This window comes from Daucus carota, chromosome 5 (genome assembly GCF_001625215.2).
Source record: "Daucus carota subsp. sativus chromosome 5, DH1 v3.0, whole genome shotgun sequence".
Lineage (NCBI taxonomy): Eukaryota > Viridiplantae > Streptophyta > Magnoliopsida > Apiales > Apiaceae > Daucus > Daucus carota.
In genome coordinates, this window is record NC_030385.2 from 11785460 (window position 1) to 11804019 (window position 18560).

At 36.9% G+C, this 18560-nt stretch overlaps 3 protein-coding genes across 3 annotated transcripts; 2 read left to right on the top strand and 1 right to left on the bottom strand.

Annotated features, from left to right (window-relative positions):
• The first annotated feature begins 711 nt into the window (after positions 1–711).
• LOC108219703 (beta-glucuronosyltransferase GlcAT14A) lies at positions 712–4890 on the top strand. Its single transcript, XM_017393203.2, has 5 exons — positions 712–931; positions 1323–2069; positions 2169–2244; positions 2344–2459; positions 4163–4890. The coding sequence occupies exons 2-5, from the start codon at positions 1499–1501 to the stop codon at positions 4660–4662; spliced, it is 1263 nt and encodes a 420-aa protein (XP_017248692.1). The 5' UTR covers positions 712–931; positions 1323–1498; the 3' UTR covers positions 4663–4890.
• A 1082-nt stretch (positions 4891–5972) lies between these two features.
• On the top strand, positions 5973–7510 carry LOC108222083 (cytochrome c oxidase copper chaperone 1). The gene is made up of 2 exons (XM_017395974.2): positions 5973–6114; positions 7079–7510. The coding sequence occupies exon 2, from the start codon at positions 7087–7089 to the stop codon at positions 7306–7308; it is 222 nt and encodes a 73-aa protein (XP_017251463.1). The 5' UTR covers positions 5973–6114; positions 7079–7086; the 3' UTR covers positions 7309–7510.
• Positions 7511–13734: 6224 nt separating this feature from the next.
• On the bottom strand, positions 13735–16253 carry LOC108221334 (serine/threonine-protein phosphatase 7 long form homolog). Its single transcript, XM_064093814.1, has 5 exons — positions 16158–16253; positions 15389–16069; positions 15206–15285; positions 14602–15118; positions 13735–14475 (listed from the first exon to the last, which is right to left on the bottom strand). The coding sequence occupies exons 1-4, from the start codon at positions 16251–16253 to the stop codon at positions 14965–14967; spliced, it is 1011 nt and encodes a 336-aa protein (XP_063949884.1). The 3' UTR covers positions 13735–14475; positions 14602–14964.
• Positions 16254–18560: the final 2307 nt, after the last annotated feature.

Consider the following 18560-nt stretch of genomic DNA (forward strand, 5'->3'; position numbering starts at 1 on the left):
ATAAAGTATTTGGAAAATAAGTAGAAGTTGTGAGAGAAAAGCTAGCATTCTCAACTTCTTAAAAGTGCTTCTGCTTATTTACACAAAGGAGTCAAGAAAAGCAGAAACTAGAAACAGCTCCTGCTTCTACGAAACAAACAGGCACTATATTCTCTAAATATTTCGTAACGATGAGGTCGCTTGGGTAAATTTAAAAAAAGTGACTTCTTGATTAAAGTAGTGGATAGAAAGTAAGAAGTAAATAAGTCAATAAAGTGTTTGTAACAGAAGTATAAGCTCCGAGAGAAAAGTTAGCATTATCAGATTCTTAAAATGCTTCTACTTATTTATATAAACGGGTCAAGAAAAGCAAAAGTTGGAAGCAGTTTCTGCTTCTCTTAAACAAACCGGCGTTAAATCTTTTCTCTCAAATAAAATAAACTATTTAATGCGACTATTGTTTTTAATAGTGAAGATTTTAAATCTTGTAAAAAGCAAGAATCAGACTTAATCGGTGAAGTTACGGAACAAGGATTAATCGGAGATTAATTGAATTAATCGGGGATTAATCGGTGATTAATCGGGAATTTAATCAGTTCGGCGAGCTACGGAACAGAGATTTATCGCGATTAATCACCGACTTTTAGAACAGATGAAGAACAAAATAAAATAAAATAATAGTCCACATTCAAGGAAAACAACGACAAATGCAAATAATCCGTATACCTGGATGAGAAAACAAGTAGACTCCTGCTGTATACACGGGTAATAATTATTGTTCAAATCTTAACTTTCTCTTCCCACTAGATCCTGTCCAAACACCCACCCTTCTTCCTCCACAGATTAAAATATACTGTAATAATCAATGTCTGCTCTTTTTTTACTAGCTACTGCTGCTATACACTTCTTATTAATCCTCTGTTTATTACACTCATAAACTTCTTGCCTACAGGTATTTTTTCACCTTCTTGATTTCATTCTACTGTTGATTCAAGCATTAATCTTTAACATTGATATTTAAATTGATTTTCATACTTCACACTTGTATTGCAGCTACTATGCAATTGGTTAATCTTCTTGCTCATAATGAATTTTTCTGAATTACCCACCTGTAATTTTTGTGTGAGATTTGTTTTTTTTTTTAATATATATTAGGGTTTATGTTGAATTTTTGATCAACTTATGGTTGATGATGGTATGCCATTAGTTTATTTGAAATCAGATTGTTTTCCATATAAATGATGTTTGAATTAGTTTTGCAGCTCGTTTTAGCACAATTAATAATATGTTATTGCTGAATTAAGGAGGATTCTGAGTTATTGTTATTGCTTGTTTTGTAACAGTTTCATTTAAAGTGCAAGTTTTACCCGGTTTTATCTGAAAAACGGACCCTTTTAAGGAAGCCCCCAATCTGATTTTGGAAGTTTTTGAATTATCAGTTCACAGCTGATGCATATTGTTCCTGAAATGAACTAAATTAAGACTGGGGTTTTGGTGAAGCTCATGCTAAATCCTGGATATGGGATCCTTGAATGTGGAGAAAAAATGGGTATTTCCTCTTGTTATCAGTTCACTTGTATGTATTTTTCTGCTTGCAACCTCCTTGAATATGGGTCTAGTCTCTTCTTTACACACCATGAGTGCAATCCTCTCAATTTTTCCTTCGCATGGTATGGTAAATCAAACGAGAATATCTTTTGCTGAAGATAAATTTAAGCAATTTTCACCTCCCCCTCCTCCTGGTATTCCACGTTTCGCCTATTTGATATCTGGGTCAAGAGGTGACTTAGAAAAGCTTTGGAGAACACTTCAGTCACTATACCATCCATTGAATCATTATGTACTACATTTAGACCTCGAATCGCCTGCAGAGGAGAGATTGGAGCTTGTATCTCGGCTTGAAAGGGAACCAATCTTTGCTAAAGTTGGGAACGTATTCATGATTACTAAAGCCAATATGGTCACATATAGAGGACCGACCATGGTCTCTAATACTCTTCATGCATGTGCTATACTTCTCAAGAGAACTAGAGATTGGGATTGGTTTATTAATCTCAGTGCTTCTGATTATCCACTGGTGACTCAAGATGGTTACTCCTCTTCTTTTCTTGCATGTATCTTCTATTGAGCCAATTGAGGTCTTTTTTTTTATTTACAAAGTTGTAACATATCTAGTTTATCCTGTACAGATCTTCTCTCCACATTTTTTGGTTTGAATAGGGACCTGAATTTCATTGAGCACACAAGCGATTTAGGATGGAAGGAGTAAGCTAATCCCTTCCCTCCAAAAAGCACTCCTAGCTTCTGCTGCCACCCTCTTCTTTGGCCTCCATTAATGTTAAACGTATCCAATTTGTAATGCAGGGGACAAAGGGCAATGCCACTAATAATAGACCCAGGTCTTTACCAAACAACAAAATCAGACGTATTTTGGGTTACGCCTAGGAGAGCTTTACCAACAGCCTTTAAGTTGTTTACAGGTTATTTTTTTTCACTCATTTGCATATCTACAACTTGTATATGATGGTCTTATCATAAATGTCAGGAAGATTATATTATGTTTTTAGCATTTTCAACTCGGGCATCTGAGTATTCAAATGCTTGTTGTAGCTGCTGATCTTTAGTCACATAACCGTTCTCTCTAATATAGTTCAGCTGTTATAGGTGAACATTATTTAGGTCACTTATACTTTCTTCCTTACAGAAACAACTCAAACTAGAAATTTTTACAGATCTTACTGATGTATAGATTCCCAGGTTGGTAACTATGTTATCAATCATCCAGATTCTTTGTTTTACCTTTAATAAGTATTCCGGGCACTCGACAAAGCAAGCGTATAGACCCTTGTTACTTCATTTTATTAACAAAATCATGCAAATTTTTTAAAAGTCTTCGAGTCCAGCAGTTGCACAAAAATCTATGTTGACACTTGTACCGAGGTCACTGTTTAATCTGCTTAATCTGCTGCTGGTCTGATCATGATCACTGTTTTTAAGTTGATTTATTGAATACATAAGTGGTTCGTGATAATCTAATAGCCATATAACACTGCAGTGATTTTGTAACGAAACTGAAGCAAACAATTGCCTAACACAAAAATTTGATCCAAATCCGCAGCTAGCAGCCTAGCAGTAGATTCACCAAGTCAGTAATTAACGTAGATCGGATGATGCAGGATCTTTTCATAAAATCAGTGCAAGAAGTATCACTTCACCAAATAGGTTTACACCCGCCCCCAAGGGATAGCTAGTTGTCATAGAAGCCCAATAAATACAGAATTGTTTGTATCTTGTTATTTTTGGTTCGATTACTACTTTCCGGAAAAGTAGTTGTTTTTTTTTTTTGAGAAGTAAATGGAGGGGGCTACTATACATCACATGTTATAACAGTTTAGTACCAGTGTGATGCATGATTCTCTTTATATATAGTTTTGAAGTTATTTTTGTGATTTGTATTGTGCATTTGTGTGAGATATAAATGTAATATGAGAATATTTTTCTAGAAAATGTGCATTGAGGAATCAAACTATCCCAACTTTTTTAAAAAAGTTTAGTAAACAGGAAGTTCTACTGTATCATGTATTTACATATTAATTGTAGTTGTAGAGAATCAATGTCACACCTTTAAATCTTAATAGGAAGAAAAGGAAGTATCAGAATATTATATGGAGACTCATTTAGAGAGTTGAGCACCCCCTTACAAAGGACTACCGAAGTTCCTACTTGCTTAGTTTTTAGAGATAAGTATTAGTAATGTTAATTGTAAAAAAATTATAGTTGTATCAGATTGGATTTCAGACCTCTTGGGAAATATTGAGAGGGTTGAGCGGCCTCTGACAACATACCATCTAAATATAAAGGATTTTCTCAACTTAAATGTAAAGTATATAATGTCTTTATTTCTCTCTGTGCTAGTTATTAATACATTTGAATGCTCAGAAACACAATCAGGTTGTGGTCATCATTATCACAACAAGTAAAGGTGCTATTCTGCTGCCAGTATTAGTTAGTGTATAATTTGGAAGGGTGCTAAAACTAAAGTGCGGTGAAAATGTAAATTTGCTGCACTTATGAAATGATCTGAACTCGTAGCACAATTTTTTATTTCCTCCTCCGATGTTTGATATTCATTTGTTTTTTATGAATGACATTTGGGTACCATCACATAGATACAATTTTGCAGGTTCAGCATGGATGATACTCTCACGTCCATTTGTAGAGTACCTCATATGGGGTTGGGACAATCTTCCAAGAACACTGCTCATGTACTACTCAAACTTTCTCTCCTCTCCTGAAGGTTATTTTCAAACTGTCGTATGCAATGCCCCTGAATATGTACAAACTTTAGTTAACCATGACATGCACTACATTGCTTGGGACAATCCCCCAACACAACATCCTCATACATTGTCCCTTAATGATTCGAACGATATGATTCAAAGTGGTGCTGCCTTTGCACGCAAGTTCAAGCAAGATGACCCTGTTTTGGATAAAATTGACAAGGAGCTACTGCACCGAAAACGTGGGAGTTTCACACCCGGTGGTTGGTGTTCTGGAAATCCTCCGTGTTCCAAGGTTGGGAATCTTAACAAGCTCAAACCTGGTCCGGGTGCTCAAAGGCTTCAGCACCTTGTAGGTAGATTAATTTTGTCAGCTAAAAATGGTGAAAACCAATGTCAGTAGATATTAGTTACTTCTAGCTGAGTGAGGGAAAAACCTGATTTCTGTTGTAGCATTCTTGCCTGTGGGTGGAATTATAGAATACACGTATTTCAGTTCGCAAGCCTCATAATAATAGCTGAGATGTTAGATACAAATCAATTACCTCTGTTTTGACCTTTATGTTTGAGCAATATATATGTAAACAAGTGACAATTACTACATAACTATGACATTTTCTCTGAGCTTGTAGATATCTGACCTGTTCTACCAGTCGTGGTTCTGAAGTTCTCCTGAAATTTTCCCTAGTTCCTCGAGTAAAGAGAAGCACAAGTTAGAAATTACTTAAACTTTTAGATCAAATAAAACCAGTCAGTGATGCAGTGATGCGAATGAAACAAAACAAGAACTGTATATAAAAAGGTTCTGCAAGGTCTTATTGGCCGATTGTGCAGTATGATCAGATGTTTTAGGCATTAGAGTTTGTGAAGGTTCTGCGAGGTCTAGGTCTTATTGGCTGATCCTGCAGTATGATAAGATGATTGAGTTTGTGAAGCTGAATGATTAGAAGCTGTTGTATCTTGAATACAGATCAATCAGATATCTTAGTAGCTTAAGCTACTCAGTCTTGAACTGCAAATTTTACTTGCGTCGTTTGTAATATTACATATGTAATATGTTCTTCCAAAGCATATCCATTTCTCCGCGACTTCTACCATTACAGAATGCCAGATGATTGGCAGTTCATCTGGTGGCACTAATGCAAGCAGAAAGTTTGTACAGGTTTCTTAAAATAGGAAGCCCAGTTGGTATGAGTATTTCACTGTGTCATGTGATTTGTGGTATTTCAATATTTTGAGCTGTAAAACTGAAAAGCAACTTCTTATAAAAGCATGAAATAATCTGCTTTTGCTAAATGCAGTTTTTGGGTCAAAAACTGCTGTTTTGAAAAGATGTTTATAAATTTACTAAACAGTTTTTGAGGATCGGTTTGAGAGTGTCGTTAAAAATAGATGTATTGTCAAAAAAGTGCCGTTGTAAAAAATCACATAATTATCTGATAATTTTTTTGATATTTAAATATTTTGAGTTATTATATTCAAAAATAAAATTTTGACTAGGTTTGATTATGAGATCTATGACTACTTTGAGGAAAAAACAATTTTTTATAAAAATATGAAAGGACTCATTTTCAAAAAAGAGTTTTTAAATTAAAATTATTATTTTAAAAATTTATTTTTAAATTTATCAAACAATTTTCGAACTTAGTTCTATGAAAAAGAGAGATGTTATTTTTGTGAGAAAAAAAAACAGAGATGTTCTTTATTACGAATAGAAATGTTCCTCATAGCCTACTACACACTTGAAGAGGCAGATGTGATCACGTTGGGGCTTTTTATATCACACGCTTCCCTGCTCGTGAAACAAACTCAAAGCGATCGAAACCCTAAACCCTATCTCCCACCACAACACAAGGTATCTTGTTTTCTCATTGTTTCTTATTCCTTAGATTCTTCATTTCATGTTTTTATATCACCAAATGAAAATTTAGATTTCTATGTATGTATATACATCATGAATTCATGATTGTAGCTTTGTCTTATCAGGCACATAGTTTTTTAGATTATTTTGAGTGTCTGCCGATTGTTATTTCTTTTTAGCTTTTATTTCGAAGAATTTTCTGTTGAACTAATGTTACTTCAACTTTCGCCGTATTATTTTCTCTTAGCCTTTTCAAATTTCGCAATTTTAATAATTAGCAGAGGTGTAAGGGCAGAGTTATTTATCCTATTTCGTGTTGGTGTTGCTCGTATTTAGAATTTGAATTGTCCATTTTAAAGCAAGTGTTTCGATTTTTGCTGAATACGCTGCAGAATAGTCAGCAGGGAGTATTTTTATATAAATATATTTAGGGCAGACGAACAATCAGATTAATGAATGTAATCAAAGACACTTATGGATACATGATTTGATGTGGCTGTACCAGATCACGTACATACACAAGGCTTGAACAAAATATCAGTTTATACAAGTTTATTACAAGTATTATGCAAGCATTGCTCTCATACACACTGTCTGGAGGCACAAAAAGTATCCTAAGTGACCACTTCTACGAAAGAAAAGAACTTCGCAAAAGTAATAAGTAGTCAGCTGCAGGCTAAGAGAGTAGGGAATGTACCTAAAGGGGCTACAAACTGTTGGAACCCAACCCAAATGGCCCGGACAATATTTTACAGAGATATTGATAAATTGTGTTTAATCTTAGTTCAGTAATGCATGCGGTTCAACTTCTTATACATTTATATGTTTATGTGTGACATTTCTGTAAGTAGCCTTACTATTTGGCTGGGTTGAGTTGTAATCTACAGTTCATTTGTTTAATGGTACAGTTTGTTCAGCTACAGCTATGTCGACTAATATTTTACTATCTTGCATTCAGTCTTGAAAATGGATGCGGTGCCTACACAGAACATTTCTTCTTCCTTTAGCGTGTCTCATTCACAGGAAGGCCAAGGGCAAGCTGCTAAGCCAAAGAAGAAAATCTGCTGTGCTTGTCCCGACACGAAAAAGCTAAGAGATGAATGTGTAGTGGAACATGGGGAAGCTGCTTGTTCAAAATGGATAGATGCTCACCTTAAATGTCTTAGGGCGGAAGGCTTTAACGTTTGAAATGATGACTACAGCCAAAATGCTAGGAATAAGTTAGACCAACTTATTTCTTTTAGAACCTTCGGTTTATTTAAGAACTATAATATTTGTAATTTGATATTACGTCCAAAAGATGGACATCATTCCTGACAAATTAAAAGGTTGATTCCCTTACTGTAACACATTGCTAATATCATTCGTTCTGTCTCTGCTTCCATTTATACTTTATATGTATTGGTTGCTTCTATAAACATTTCTTCCAATATCAATCTTCCAAACCAGTTATATCAAATTCTAGGGTATGAAAGCTGGACCTTTTCCAGTTCAATGATATCAATATCAAGGCTGATTTCCCTTTTTTCTGCAATAACACCTCCTGTTATATCTCATAAGTTGAAGACAGTATCCATACCCATAAGCCTGACAGGCTAATTACTAGTGCAAATGTACCAGGGGAGAATTACACACATGCACCATAGATGCCATCGGTATTTTACATATTAAATAATGGTCTCAAGCTCCAGAACCTCTGTAGTATGCAACCTGCTTGCAGCTTTTAATGGATTTGACAATCCATTTTGTGACGGTGCTGATAGGGGTTATTCTTGTTCCAGAACTTTGTAACTTGCAGTGAATATAAATGCAAATGAGGCTATCAATCAATTTCTTATGATTGTTAATAATTTACTTGGATGATAAAGACTTCTCAGTTGTCTATGTACACCCATACAAAATGCATGCAGTATTAGATTGTTTAGCCCTGTTTCCTAATTTGTACAAGTTGTTTTGTATACATCTTTGTTCAGAATGATATTCAATAGTCTTTGCCAATTTACAAGGCATAGAACTTGTATATGTTTGTTGGTGGTGCTCTGCAACTTTACAGTGTCAACTGGTAATCTAATACCTCACTTGAAGGAGTGTGCCTCTGTTTTTCCTGAGCCCCCTTCAACATCTATTGGATATTTTAGTCTTCCTTATCTGCATACATTAAGCTCTTATTTCAATGGTGCTGAAAGAATTCTTGGCAGGAACTCATCAAACAGTTCTTTTACTCTCAGCTCTGGTACCTCGACGAATTTCGCTGCAAATATCAGTGGGGGTTTACAAGATTGAAGCAGAGTTGAGTTTTGTGGAGTATAGCTTGCATCATCCTCTTATTGAATCAGCTCATGGGAGACTGACTCCTAGTCATACAAGGTCAGGCAGATTAAATCTACTACTTTTAAGCTGGAGTCGGCAATAAATTGCCGTAGTTCTTCAAAGAACTGTTCTCCGCTTGATGGGGTCCTTGGATATAGACCTTCTTATATCATTCAGCGTTATGCATTAAATAAAATGCGTTTTTTGGTACAACTCACAAATAGGAGAACTATTAGGAGTTACGAAATGTTTCATCCCAGCACAAGATTGGTTGGGGAAGGATCGTCGGATGAGAAAACAAACGACTACTCATTGTTGCTTGCAGGATTTCAAGTTCGAGTGCTTCAGGACCTTTCCATGTTGAGGATTGTTCATTTCGATTAAGCCTGTGGTACCCTTGAGTATGGTCAATTAGGTATAGAATCTCAGCTATGGCCTATGGGACAAATTTGGACAAATAAGACTGCAGAAAATGGAGGGTACTGTAGGATCAATTTCTGGACTTGCGACAAGTACATGAATCTTCCTGGTTTGAAGTATATATACACTGAAATTGATAATGTAAGGAAGTTATGCCCGAAGAAGGCAGTCAAAAGGAGGGGAAGATACCCAAGTGAACAGTCTTATGATATGAGGTTTGACATGTCTGTTACAAACTCAAAATGCTTTGGTTGGAGTTTTGCAGAACCAATCATAGGCAGGAAAAAGTATGGGCATTCTCCTGTGATCATATTTACTAAGCTCAAGTTGGAAAGGTTAAGCTTTATGCACAACCTGAGGTTAATATTTACAATGTAGGTTACGAATTATATTTAAGAGTGAGTTTGGAGACCATTGGAGATGCTCTTATACTCCCTCTGTCCAGTAAAGAATGAGCCAGTCAAATTTGCACAAAGTTTAAGAAACAAATATTTGACTAACTTAAGGGCTACATTACCCTTTAACAGTTACTGTACTATATATGGAGAGTGGTGTTCTGCTGGCTTTGTTTATTGAAATAAAACAAAAGGGCCCTAAAGTTCCCTCCATATCTCATATATACACCAACTCCTGGCCCGCCATTTTACAAAACTTTTCAACCACTCATTTTGCCTATACTTCCTAGAAATAATCATGTACTGTGAAGTTTAAACTTTCTTATCACCACATAAAGCACAATGGCAAACCAACCATTTTTTATCTGCAAACCCGGTTCTAAATCACAAAATTTCTATCTTTTGAATGTGAAGATGACAAAAAAAGGATTAACAGAAGGTGAGAGACTTGTGATTTTTCAATACTTATTAGAAAGAAGAATACATGGAACACTGAAGAAAGGCATTTTAAGTGAAGCTAGCAAAGAATTTAATGTTCAATCAGCACTATCAAAAGAATATGGGCTCAAGCTCAGTTCACTTTTACAAGGGGACTATCGGTTGACATTTCATTGAATTTAAAAGGTAGGGTGAGAAGAAAAAGGATCCAACTTGATCCTACACAGGTATCAAGAGTTCCATTATGACGTAGAACAAATAAAATATCAATGGCCAGCGCTCTTAACATGGCCAAGTCCACTTGTCATAGACGGGTTAAAGAAGGTGATATCCGAGCTCACACTAATGCCATTAAACCTTTCTTACTATGAAAACAAAAAAGTTAGACTAACATTTTGTTTGGAAAAGCTTAAACAAGCATCACTAAGCACAAATCCTGAATTCAATGAAATGTTTGATGTTGTGCATATTGATGAGAAGTGGTTCTATCAAACCAAAGAATCAGAGAGGTATTATTTACTTCCAGAAGAAAGTGATCCGATTCGTACATGTAAAAGTAAAAGATTTATCACGAAAGTAATGTTTCTTGAAGCCGTCGCACGTCCTCGATTTGATGATGATAACAACACTCAGTTTGATGGGCTCCCTTTCAAAAGTAACCAGTATGTTCAATCACTTTTCAAAAACAACCAGTTTTTTTTCGAGTTTTCAAAACTAACCAGTTTAATTAATTTGAAAACGGGCGACCCGAGTAGGAGGAGATTTCCAAGTTTGGACGCCCCACCAAAAGGCAACCCATGCTGAAAATTCATGGCCATATGGGTCGCCCTATACACGGGCGACCATGGCTTATTTTTTTTAAAAAAAAATTCAATAATCGGATAATTCTTATACATTATTTGTGATATTATATTTTATATTATTATATTATGTAATGATATAATATAATATTATAGATTGTAATATTTAAATATTTAAGCTCATATTGAAGTATAATTTAAAAGGTAATTATATATATATATATATATATATATATATATATATATATATATATATATATATATATATATATATATATATATATATATATATATATATATTTAATTCAAGTTTTAGTAAGTATCTAATTAATAATGTTGTAATTACATATCTAGTACTAAAATTGTGAATTTTTGTAACCTATATGTTTCTATAAAATACCATTAGGGTTTTTAGCCATTGTCACACATACACACATATTCCAGATCGACTCGTACAAACAAAGCTCTGAATGGAGAACCATAAACGATCGAGAAAGGAAGACGAGGGGATGGAAGTATGGGCTTGTGAAGAAACGAAAGGCGAGCTTTCAATTGTTGCGGAAAGGGCATCGAGAAAGATGAAGTTTGTTGCGGAGATGCGGTTGTTGCAGTATCGAGAAGAAAGAAAGGGCAAACATTGGGTGCCGACCAAGGATGAGACCCACACTGAGGTTATGTATGGAGTAGGCAGGGCCTTGCGAGAATATCACTTCAAAAAAGATAGAGATACAAATAATTCTTTCTTGAGAGGACAGATCACGGAGGAGCAAAAGGTAGCATTGTTGGAAGAGAGCTAGGTAGAATACGATGCAAAAGTGATAGATTTTTTGTGAAATCGAATTTTGTCGAGTGTGCAAAGCATCCGTGATGAATTTTGTCATATGTTAGACGTAAGTCATTTTGAAGTAGTTGTAATGTTGTGTTTATGCTCTTAGTAAGTGCAATTTCATTGAAATAAATATAATGCAAGTACAAACAACTAGATTTATATAAATAAAAGCAAGAACAAAATATATTATTCGGAATCATCAGAATCAGTTGGCTCTTCATCGGACATCGGGTCATCGGACAAGTAATTTGGATTTTGAAGAAGTTGACATTCTTCTTCAAAAGTCATTTCCCTACCGCTAGCAGTTGCCGAATCTTTCGCCAACTTAAGCATGTAGAAACGACAACGACGCAACAACATTCTGTTGTTCTCTTCCCTTATTAGTCCCACAGCTTCAATGACCAAACGGCGATAATCACCCCAACTACCGTTAAAGTTACGAGTTGGATACACGGCTAAAGAATCGCGGACGGGGAGCTTTGCACCGAGACCAATCATATCATTTCTCAACTGATCCGATTCTTTAAGACGGAATGCCCACTCTCGCCGCACTCCAGCGAAATACTCTTTGGGATCGGTGTATCTCAAACTATAGTAGTCGTCATCCATTTGTCGTAGCAACCAAATTCTACTGGATGAGAACATTTTATGATGAGATGATTTAAGTTTGAAGTTGTAAGTGTAGATACAAAATTCTACTCAATAAACATGAGTACATATAGACTAATAATCCACTGTACGTATGTGAACTAGCCATGTGAAGCTAGTTGAGTAAAGTGGTGGAGGTGTCTGAATCGGTCCATGTGAAACTGCATAGATTCCTTTACTGTAACCATGAAAAAAGTAAATGACATGGTCTTTTTGGCAGAGATTCGAGACTGTACCCATGTGAACCCTATAATGCACCCATGTGAATTATTTTTTGCAGAGATTCGGAGACTGTAGCCATGTGCAGCCATGTAATGCTTCGGGGCATGTGAAACTGCATAGATTCCTTTACTGTAACCATGATAAAAGTAAATGCCATGGTCGGAGGTGTCAGATTCGGAGACTGTAGCCATGTGAAGCCTATAATGCACCCATGGCATAGATTCCTTTACATGTGTATGAAGGGAGCCTACTTAGGAAATTGGGCTTATAAATAGTGGAAAACTTGTTCAGACATTTTAAACAAATTTTAATTACATGGATCCAATAGGTGAGGTTGTTCAAGGGGATACGTGCTACTGTGAAAGGCTTGCCGTTCATAGTACTTATCGAGGGACTGGGCCTAATGCTGGAAGAATGATGTTCCGGTGTCCACTATGGCCAGAGGGGTGCGGATACATGTTTTGGATCAATGACCCACTTGAGGCGCGTGCTACTGCAGTGCTTACTGAGATGACTAAGGAGATGAGCGACCTCATATGGGATCATCACTTTGCAATGGAGAGGATTAGGGAAAAAAGAAAGTGGAGGGTTGTTCAAAAAATAAAAACGAACGTTGATTTAAGTTGATGTCCTAGTAACATGCATGTATTGTTGTGTTTTTTATTATGTACGTACAATAATACATTGTCCTTCCCCATTTTACGAACCCGGTCTTATGTATTAAGTTGTTTATTTTTTAATATTTTAAACTGATGCACTTATCATTTTCACCTATAAATAAGTCCCTCCCTCATCATCTCACCTTCATCACTAGCTCAAACACATTATAACATTTATGGATTCCGTTGCTGTCGATAAGTGATACTGTGACAAAGTCCTTGTTAAGAGGATTTGTCATGATAACGGTCCCGACGTTGGTAGACGGATGTTGCAATGTCCTAACGACGCTAGTGGTTGTGGTTACTTAGTATGGCTAGATGAGCGGCTAGACACCCGGTCAACTGTGGTCATCAACAAACTTTCTGAGAAAATAAGTGACCTCAAATGATCGCAGGCAGTGGAAATTGCAGAAATGGAGACGAAGCATGCTGAAAGAGTAAAAAAATTGAAGAAGACCATGAAGGGTGATGGATCTCGATGGGATGCTGAGGATGTTTGATGTTTTTCATGTTATGTGTTTGTCTTTCAATGTTGTTTAACTTATGCACATCTCCCTATCTATCTTTATAACTGTTGCAAATGTTGTTATCTCGTGTTGCGTTTGTAAGTGCTAACTGCTATGTTTCAGTGGCATTTTAAGTGCTACGTTGATGCTTACTATGTTTATGTGGCTTTGTCATTGTTTGTTGGAATAAAAGTGATGTTATGCAAGGATGATTACATACATAATGACACCTAAACTGAAAGTACCAACAAGTAGCAAGTGTTCATACATAAGCAACAAGTACCAAATAAACATACATAAGCAAACAACCGAACTAGAAACTGAAAATACATAAACTCAAAATGCATAAACTACTTCTTCTTATGCCCGAAGATATGGCTGCCCGTGTGACATCTCCTGCCCTTCCCATTTGCATCTCTGGGTGGCTGTTGTCTCTGCTCAGGCTGGGACGGCCCCTCGGGTACCGACTCATCTCGTACTGCTCACGGACTACTCTCAGCAGCGTACGCACCAAAACTATGCATATGTACAGGAGTAGGAGTGGACCTCACCCCTGCCGGTGTCAGTGGAAACGCAGGTGCCCCGAACACGTAGGATGGGCTACCAAATGACAGGACCGTGGCCTGTAGCGGAGGTGTGATGTACTGATCGGCCGGGAATGACATGTCAGGACGATAAGCATCTCGATCTAAAAACTGGTATGACTCCTGAAGTGGAGGAGAAACATGTGTGTGCCCACCAGTAGCAGAGGTGTCCTCGTCATCCTCTAAATTCACCGCAAAACCACCTTCACCACCTATGTAGTCATCCCCTGCAGTCTCAGTTGGCACGTCCGGCCAACGGGGGCCATTCCCCCGCCCCTGAAGGACCCCGTGCATCCCTATCTGGCGAAGTAGAGGTGCCAACAAGGTGCGACCAACCTCCCGTACCTGAGCTACTACTAGCCACATGAGTGTAGTAAGTGTCAGGCTCCGGCTCAACTGGTGTGACAGGACGCCGACCTCTGCGTGTCGGAGGGCCTCGGTGACCCCTGACACGAGCAATCAACCCCTGTAGAAGACTCTGTGCCCGATTAAGATCGGGGGCAGCAGGGTCAATGGCAGAGTCCACCTCTAGAAGCTGCTCCTCCTGTTACCAAACATAAACATGCAAAGAAAAGTCAGGCCGAGAATACATTCTAAATGACATAACATATGCAGTAGAACAAAAGTAATTGTGGAAGACAGTAAAAAACTTAATAAGAAGGTTGTTTACCAATGACTGTGTGGCGCCATGTGTCCCTTGAAAAGCATCCGCTCTGGTCCAGAATCTTGGGTTAACCATGTATCTACGTGTAACCTCGAGGTACCAAGGCATGTATGCGGGAGAGCAACCATCACCCGGCATGAGTGGAGGAGATGTCATGGCTCGGTGAAGGGACGTATCCCACAAACGAATGTATGTCTCCCTGGCACCCTGCCAGTCAATGGACTCGTTGACGACGTCGTGCAACTCCTGATGATTCCTACGTGGGGAGGATGTGGGTATGTCCTGAACGAACCCAAACTGCCTCGTGTCCCTGTCAGTATAACACCACTCGACATATGCCATGTACATCAAAGGGGTGGGAGCTGTCCACTACAAGTACAATGTCTGATCGGGCTGAAACTCATCATCTAAAGCTGCATACGGCCTCCACAAAAACTGTTCTACACCCATGTTATCCAACTCGTACCGGGTGATACGACTCTGAGAGTGCGGCACCTGAGTACGGGTAACTGAAGCCACCCACCTACAACAAAATGTTTAGATTAAGGAAGAGAAGTAGTGCATGTGCAATAATTGAATGCGTTTATGAGAAGAGTAGCATATTACATACCTAAGCGCAAGTGGGTAAGTCAATTGGGGTTGAGACCTGTGTCGTGGAGCTATCGTAGGGAACCGCTCGTATATCCACACCTGGTATCAAAGTACATATATGTGCACATCAAGTTGTATGAGAAGACAATTTGTTAAAACTAAATGACAGTAATGGGATTAAAGAGGGTACTTTCATGCATACCTGAAGTAATGTGGCATACCCATTGAAGTCGATTTTGACTCCCCTGCTCGCATCACACATCTTCCTGTATAGGTAGGAAAGAACAACACTACCCCAACTATAACCACCCAGGCTCTCCAGGTCATCTAGTAACCGAAGAAGGCTTAGCTGCACATAGTTCCCGCTGCCACTGGGAAACAATGATCCGATCATACAAAGTAGGTGTGCCCTGATGTGAAAGATAGACTGCGCACCAAAATCCTCAGCCAACTCGTCCAACCGGTGACATCTGCCAAAGTGTGTAATCAACCACTGGATCTTCAAGTTGTCCTTCCTCAAATCATCGTTCCCAGGAGACAGTCCAAGTAAATCCCGTACCAAAGCCACCCTCTGGGCTGGAGTGGAGGTGTACCCGTGCATGATAAGTGGTCGACCAGTGGTCCGTAAGCCGAGAATGTGATGAACATCCTCCAGTGTGATGGTGGCCTCTCCAAACGATAGGTGGAAAGTGTGCGTCTCCGGACGCCACCTCTCGATGAAGGCTGTGATCACCCCCCTATCATGCCTGACCTTCCCCAACCTGAAAATCCATCCAAAACCTGCGGCCGTGATGGCAGTCACTATTGAGTCATGCGGCCAGTTATTTTTAACTGTGTTCCAATATTCACCGAAGTTGGCCCTCACTCTCAAATCCTCCAGTGCCTGGCACAATTAAAATGCAAAATGTGTGACCAGTTTATCATAAAGCAGACGTTTTATTCTAATAAACAGCAATAAGTCAGATCATTACCTCTCTCCTGCTCCACACCGCCTCGGACCTGTGCTCGCTCTGCAATGTCAACAAGTTGCCATTGACACGGTCGGGACCGTAAACTGCGGGATCCATCTGAGGCAAAAAATAAATTTCAATATTATATTTACATATTAATTCAAATGTTCAACGTGGTTTATTTCGATATATTTATATTTTTTTAATATTTTCATTCAAAAAGTATATTTATATTTGTTACTATTTTTTTATGAATATTATATTAATATTTTAATTACATTCGAATATTTTAATTGTATTAATATATTATATTCGAATATTAATATTTTACTATATTATATTCGAATATTATATGTTAATATTTCTTAAGATTTATTAATATATCAAATTTAATATTAAAACACTACTAATATATTCGAATATTAATATTATATTTTTAATTTATTTTTTTAATATTGAAAATTTAATTCGAATATTATATGTTTTTCTAATTTTTTTAATATATTAATTTTAATATTATATTTATATATTAATTCGAATATTATATCTATATATTAATTCAAAAATGTTATATGTTTTTTCTTCGATTTATTTATATATGCTTATATTTTAATAATTCGAATATTATATTAATATATCTATATTTTTTTCCAATTGTTTTTGGTAATTTTTTCACTTTAGATTTTAATATAGTAATATTAATTCCAATTATATTAATATTTGAATTTTACGTTTTAAATTATGCTTTTAATATATTAAATCGAATTATAATAATATTTTGAGTTTCGGTTTTCCTATATTACCACCTATATGACTATTTTCGAACATTAATTTATTAATTTCCAACCACAAAATGTTAAAATCATGAAGTTAGCCTAAACATAAATCTTAAAGAAATCCTAAAACGTACCCTTAATTTCAAACATAAATCTCAAAATTATTAAACTATTTCAAATTTCAAAATTTAATATCGAATATCAAGTCCCAATCATGCAAACGATAGTATATAAGACAAGAAATTAATTAAAATCAAAGCATTATACATACATATATATACACTATTTTTGAGAAAGAATCAAGGAAATACCTTAAAATTAATGTTAATCGGGGATTTGAATGTGTTGATGAAGCTTGAAATGGCGACCCTCTCCTCTCCTTTCTTCTCTTTTCGGCGACCCTCTCCCTTTTTTTCCTCTTACCGCCGCGCTTCACTTTCTTTTCTTTCCCCTACTGCTACTTCGGCTGCGGCTGTTTTAAAGACAAGTAGGGCACACGTGGCCGCCCGTGACAGGGCCGGCCACGTCAGTTGAGCTACACTTGGGACGCCCTTTCAAGAGGCGACCCCTACTAATTATTTTTTTAGTTTGGGTCGCCCTTTGTGAGGGGCGACCTTACCTATAAATTTTTCCCCGTATGGGTCGCCCGTTTTCAAATGAATTAACCTGGTTAGTTTTGAAAGCTCGAAAAAAACTGGTTGTTTTTGAAAAATGGTTGAACATACTGGTAATATTGGTATATTTCTCTTTGTCCATAAAGAGGCAGCCCAAAGAAGCAGCAAAAACAGAGCAGCTGGTACATTGGAAACAAAAGCATGCACTTCTGTCACAAAGGATGTTTATCGTTCATGTTTACTTGAACAAGTCTTGCTTGAAATTCGAAAGAAATGGTTGCTTTTCTCTTCTCCAACAATATACATTCAGCAGGATAAGGCTCGACCTCATATAAGTGTCAATGATGAAGAATTTATCGAAGTTGGAAGACAAGAAGGATTTGATATAAAACTGGTTTGTTAACCACCAAATAGTCCGGATTTAAACGTCCTTGATCTTGGTTTTTTTAGATCGATACAAGCACTTCAACATCCAGAAGCTCCGAGGAATATTGATGAATTGTTAGCTGCAATAACGAAAGCATTTGACGAGTTGTCATCAGACTGCCTGAATAGAGTATTATTGTCTTTGCAACTATGCATGACAGAAGTGATTAAATCTCTCAGAAGCAACTCTTATAAATTGCCTATATAGGTAAGGCTCATTTGGCACGTAATGGAAGACTTCCTTTAACTATCAACTGTTATGCTGATGCAGTTCACCAAGCAGCATCTTTCCTGTAGAATGTTTAAAAAGAAAAACATCAATTTTTGATTAAATTTTAGTTGGTTATGTTGCTCTAGGTTTTGGTGATAGTATGCTTTTGTAAAAAAAACTCTAGTTTTGGCATAAGACTTTGTAAGAATGTACTGTAAATACTAATGCATGGCCTAAATTATGCCTCATGCTAAATTAAAGTTGTTTTGGTACATCTTTGGATGCATGCATATGAAATCAATACAGAACTTTCAAAGTTGGTCACGTGAATATACAAATAAAAGTCAAAGTTAGTTTGCTTTCTTAAATGTGAATACATGGATATTGTTTTCAAATG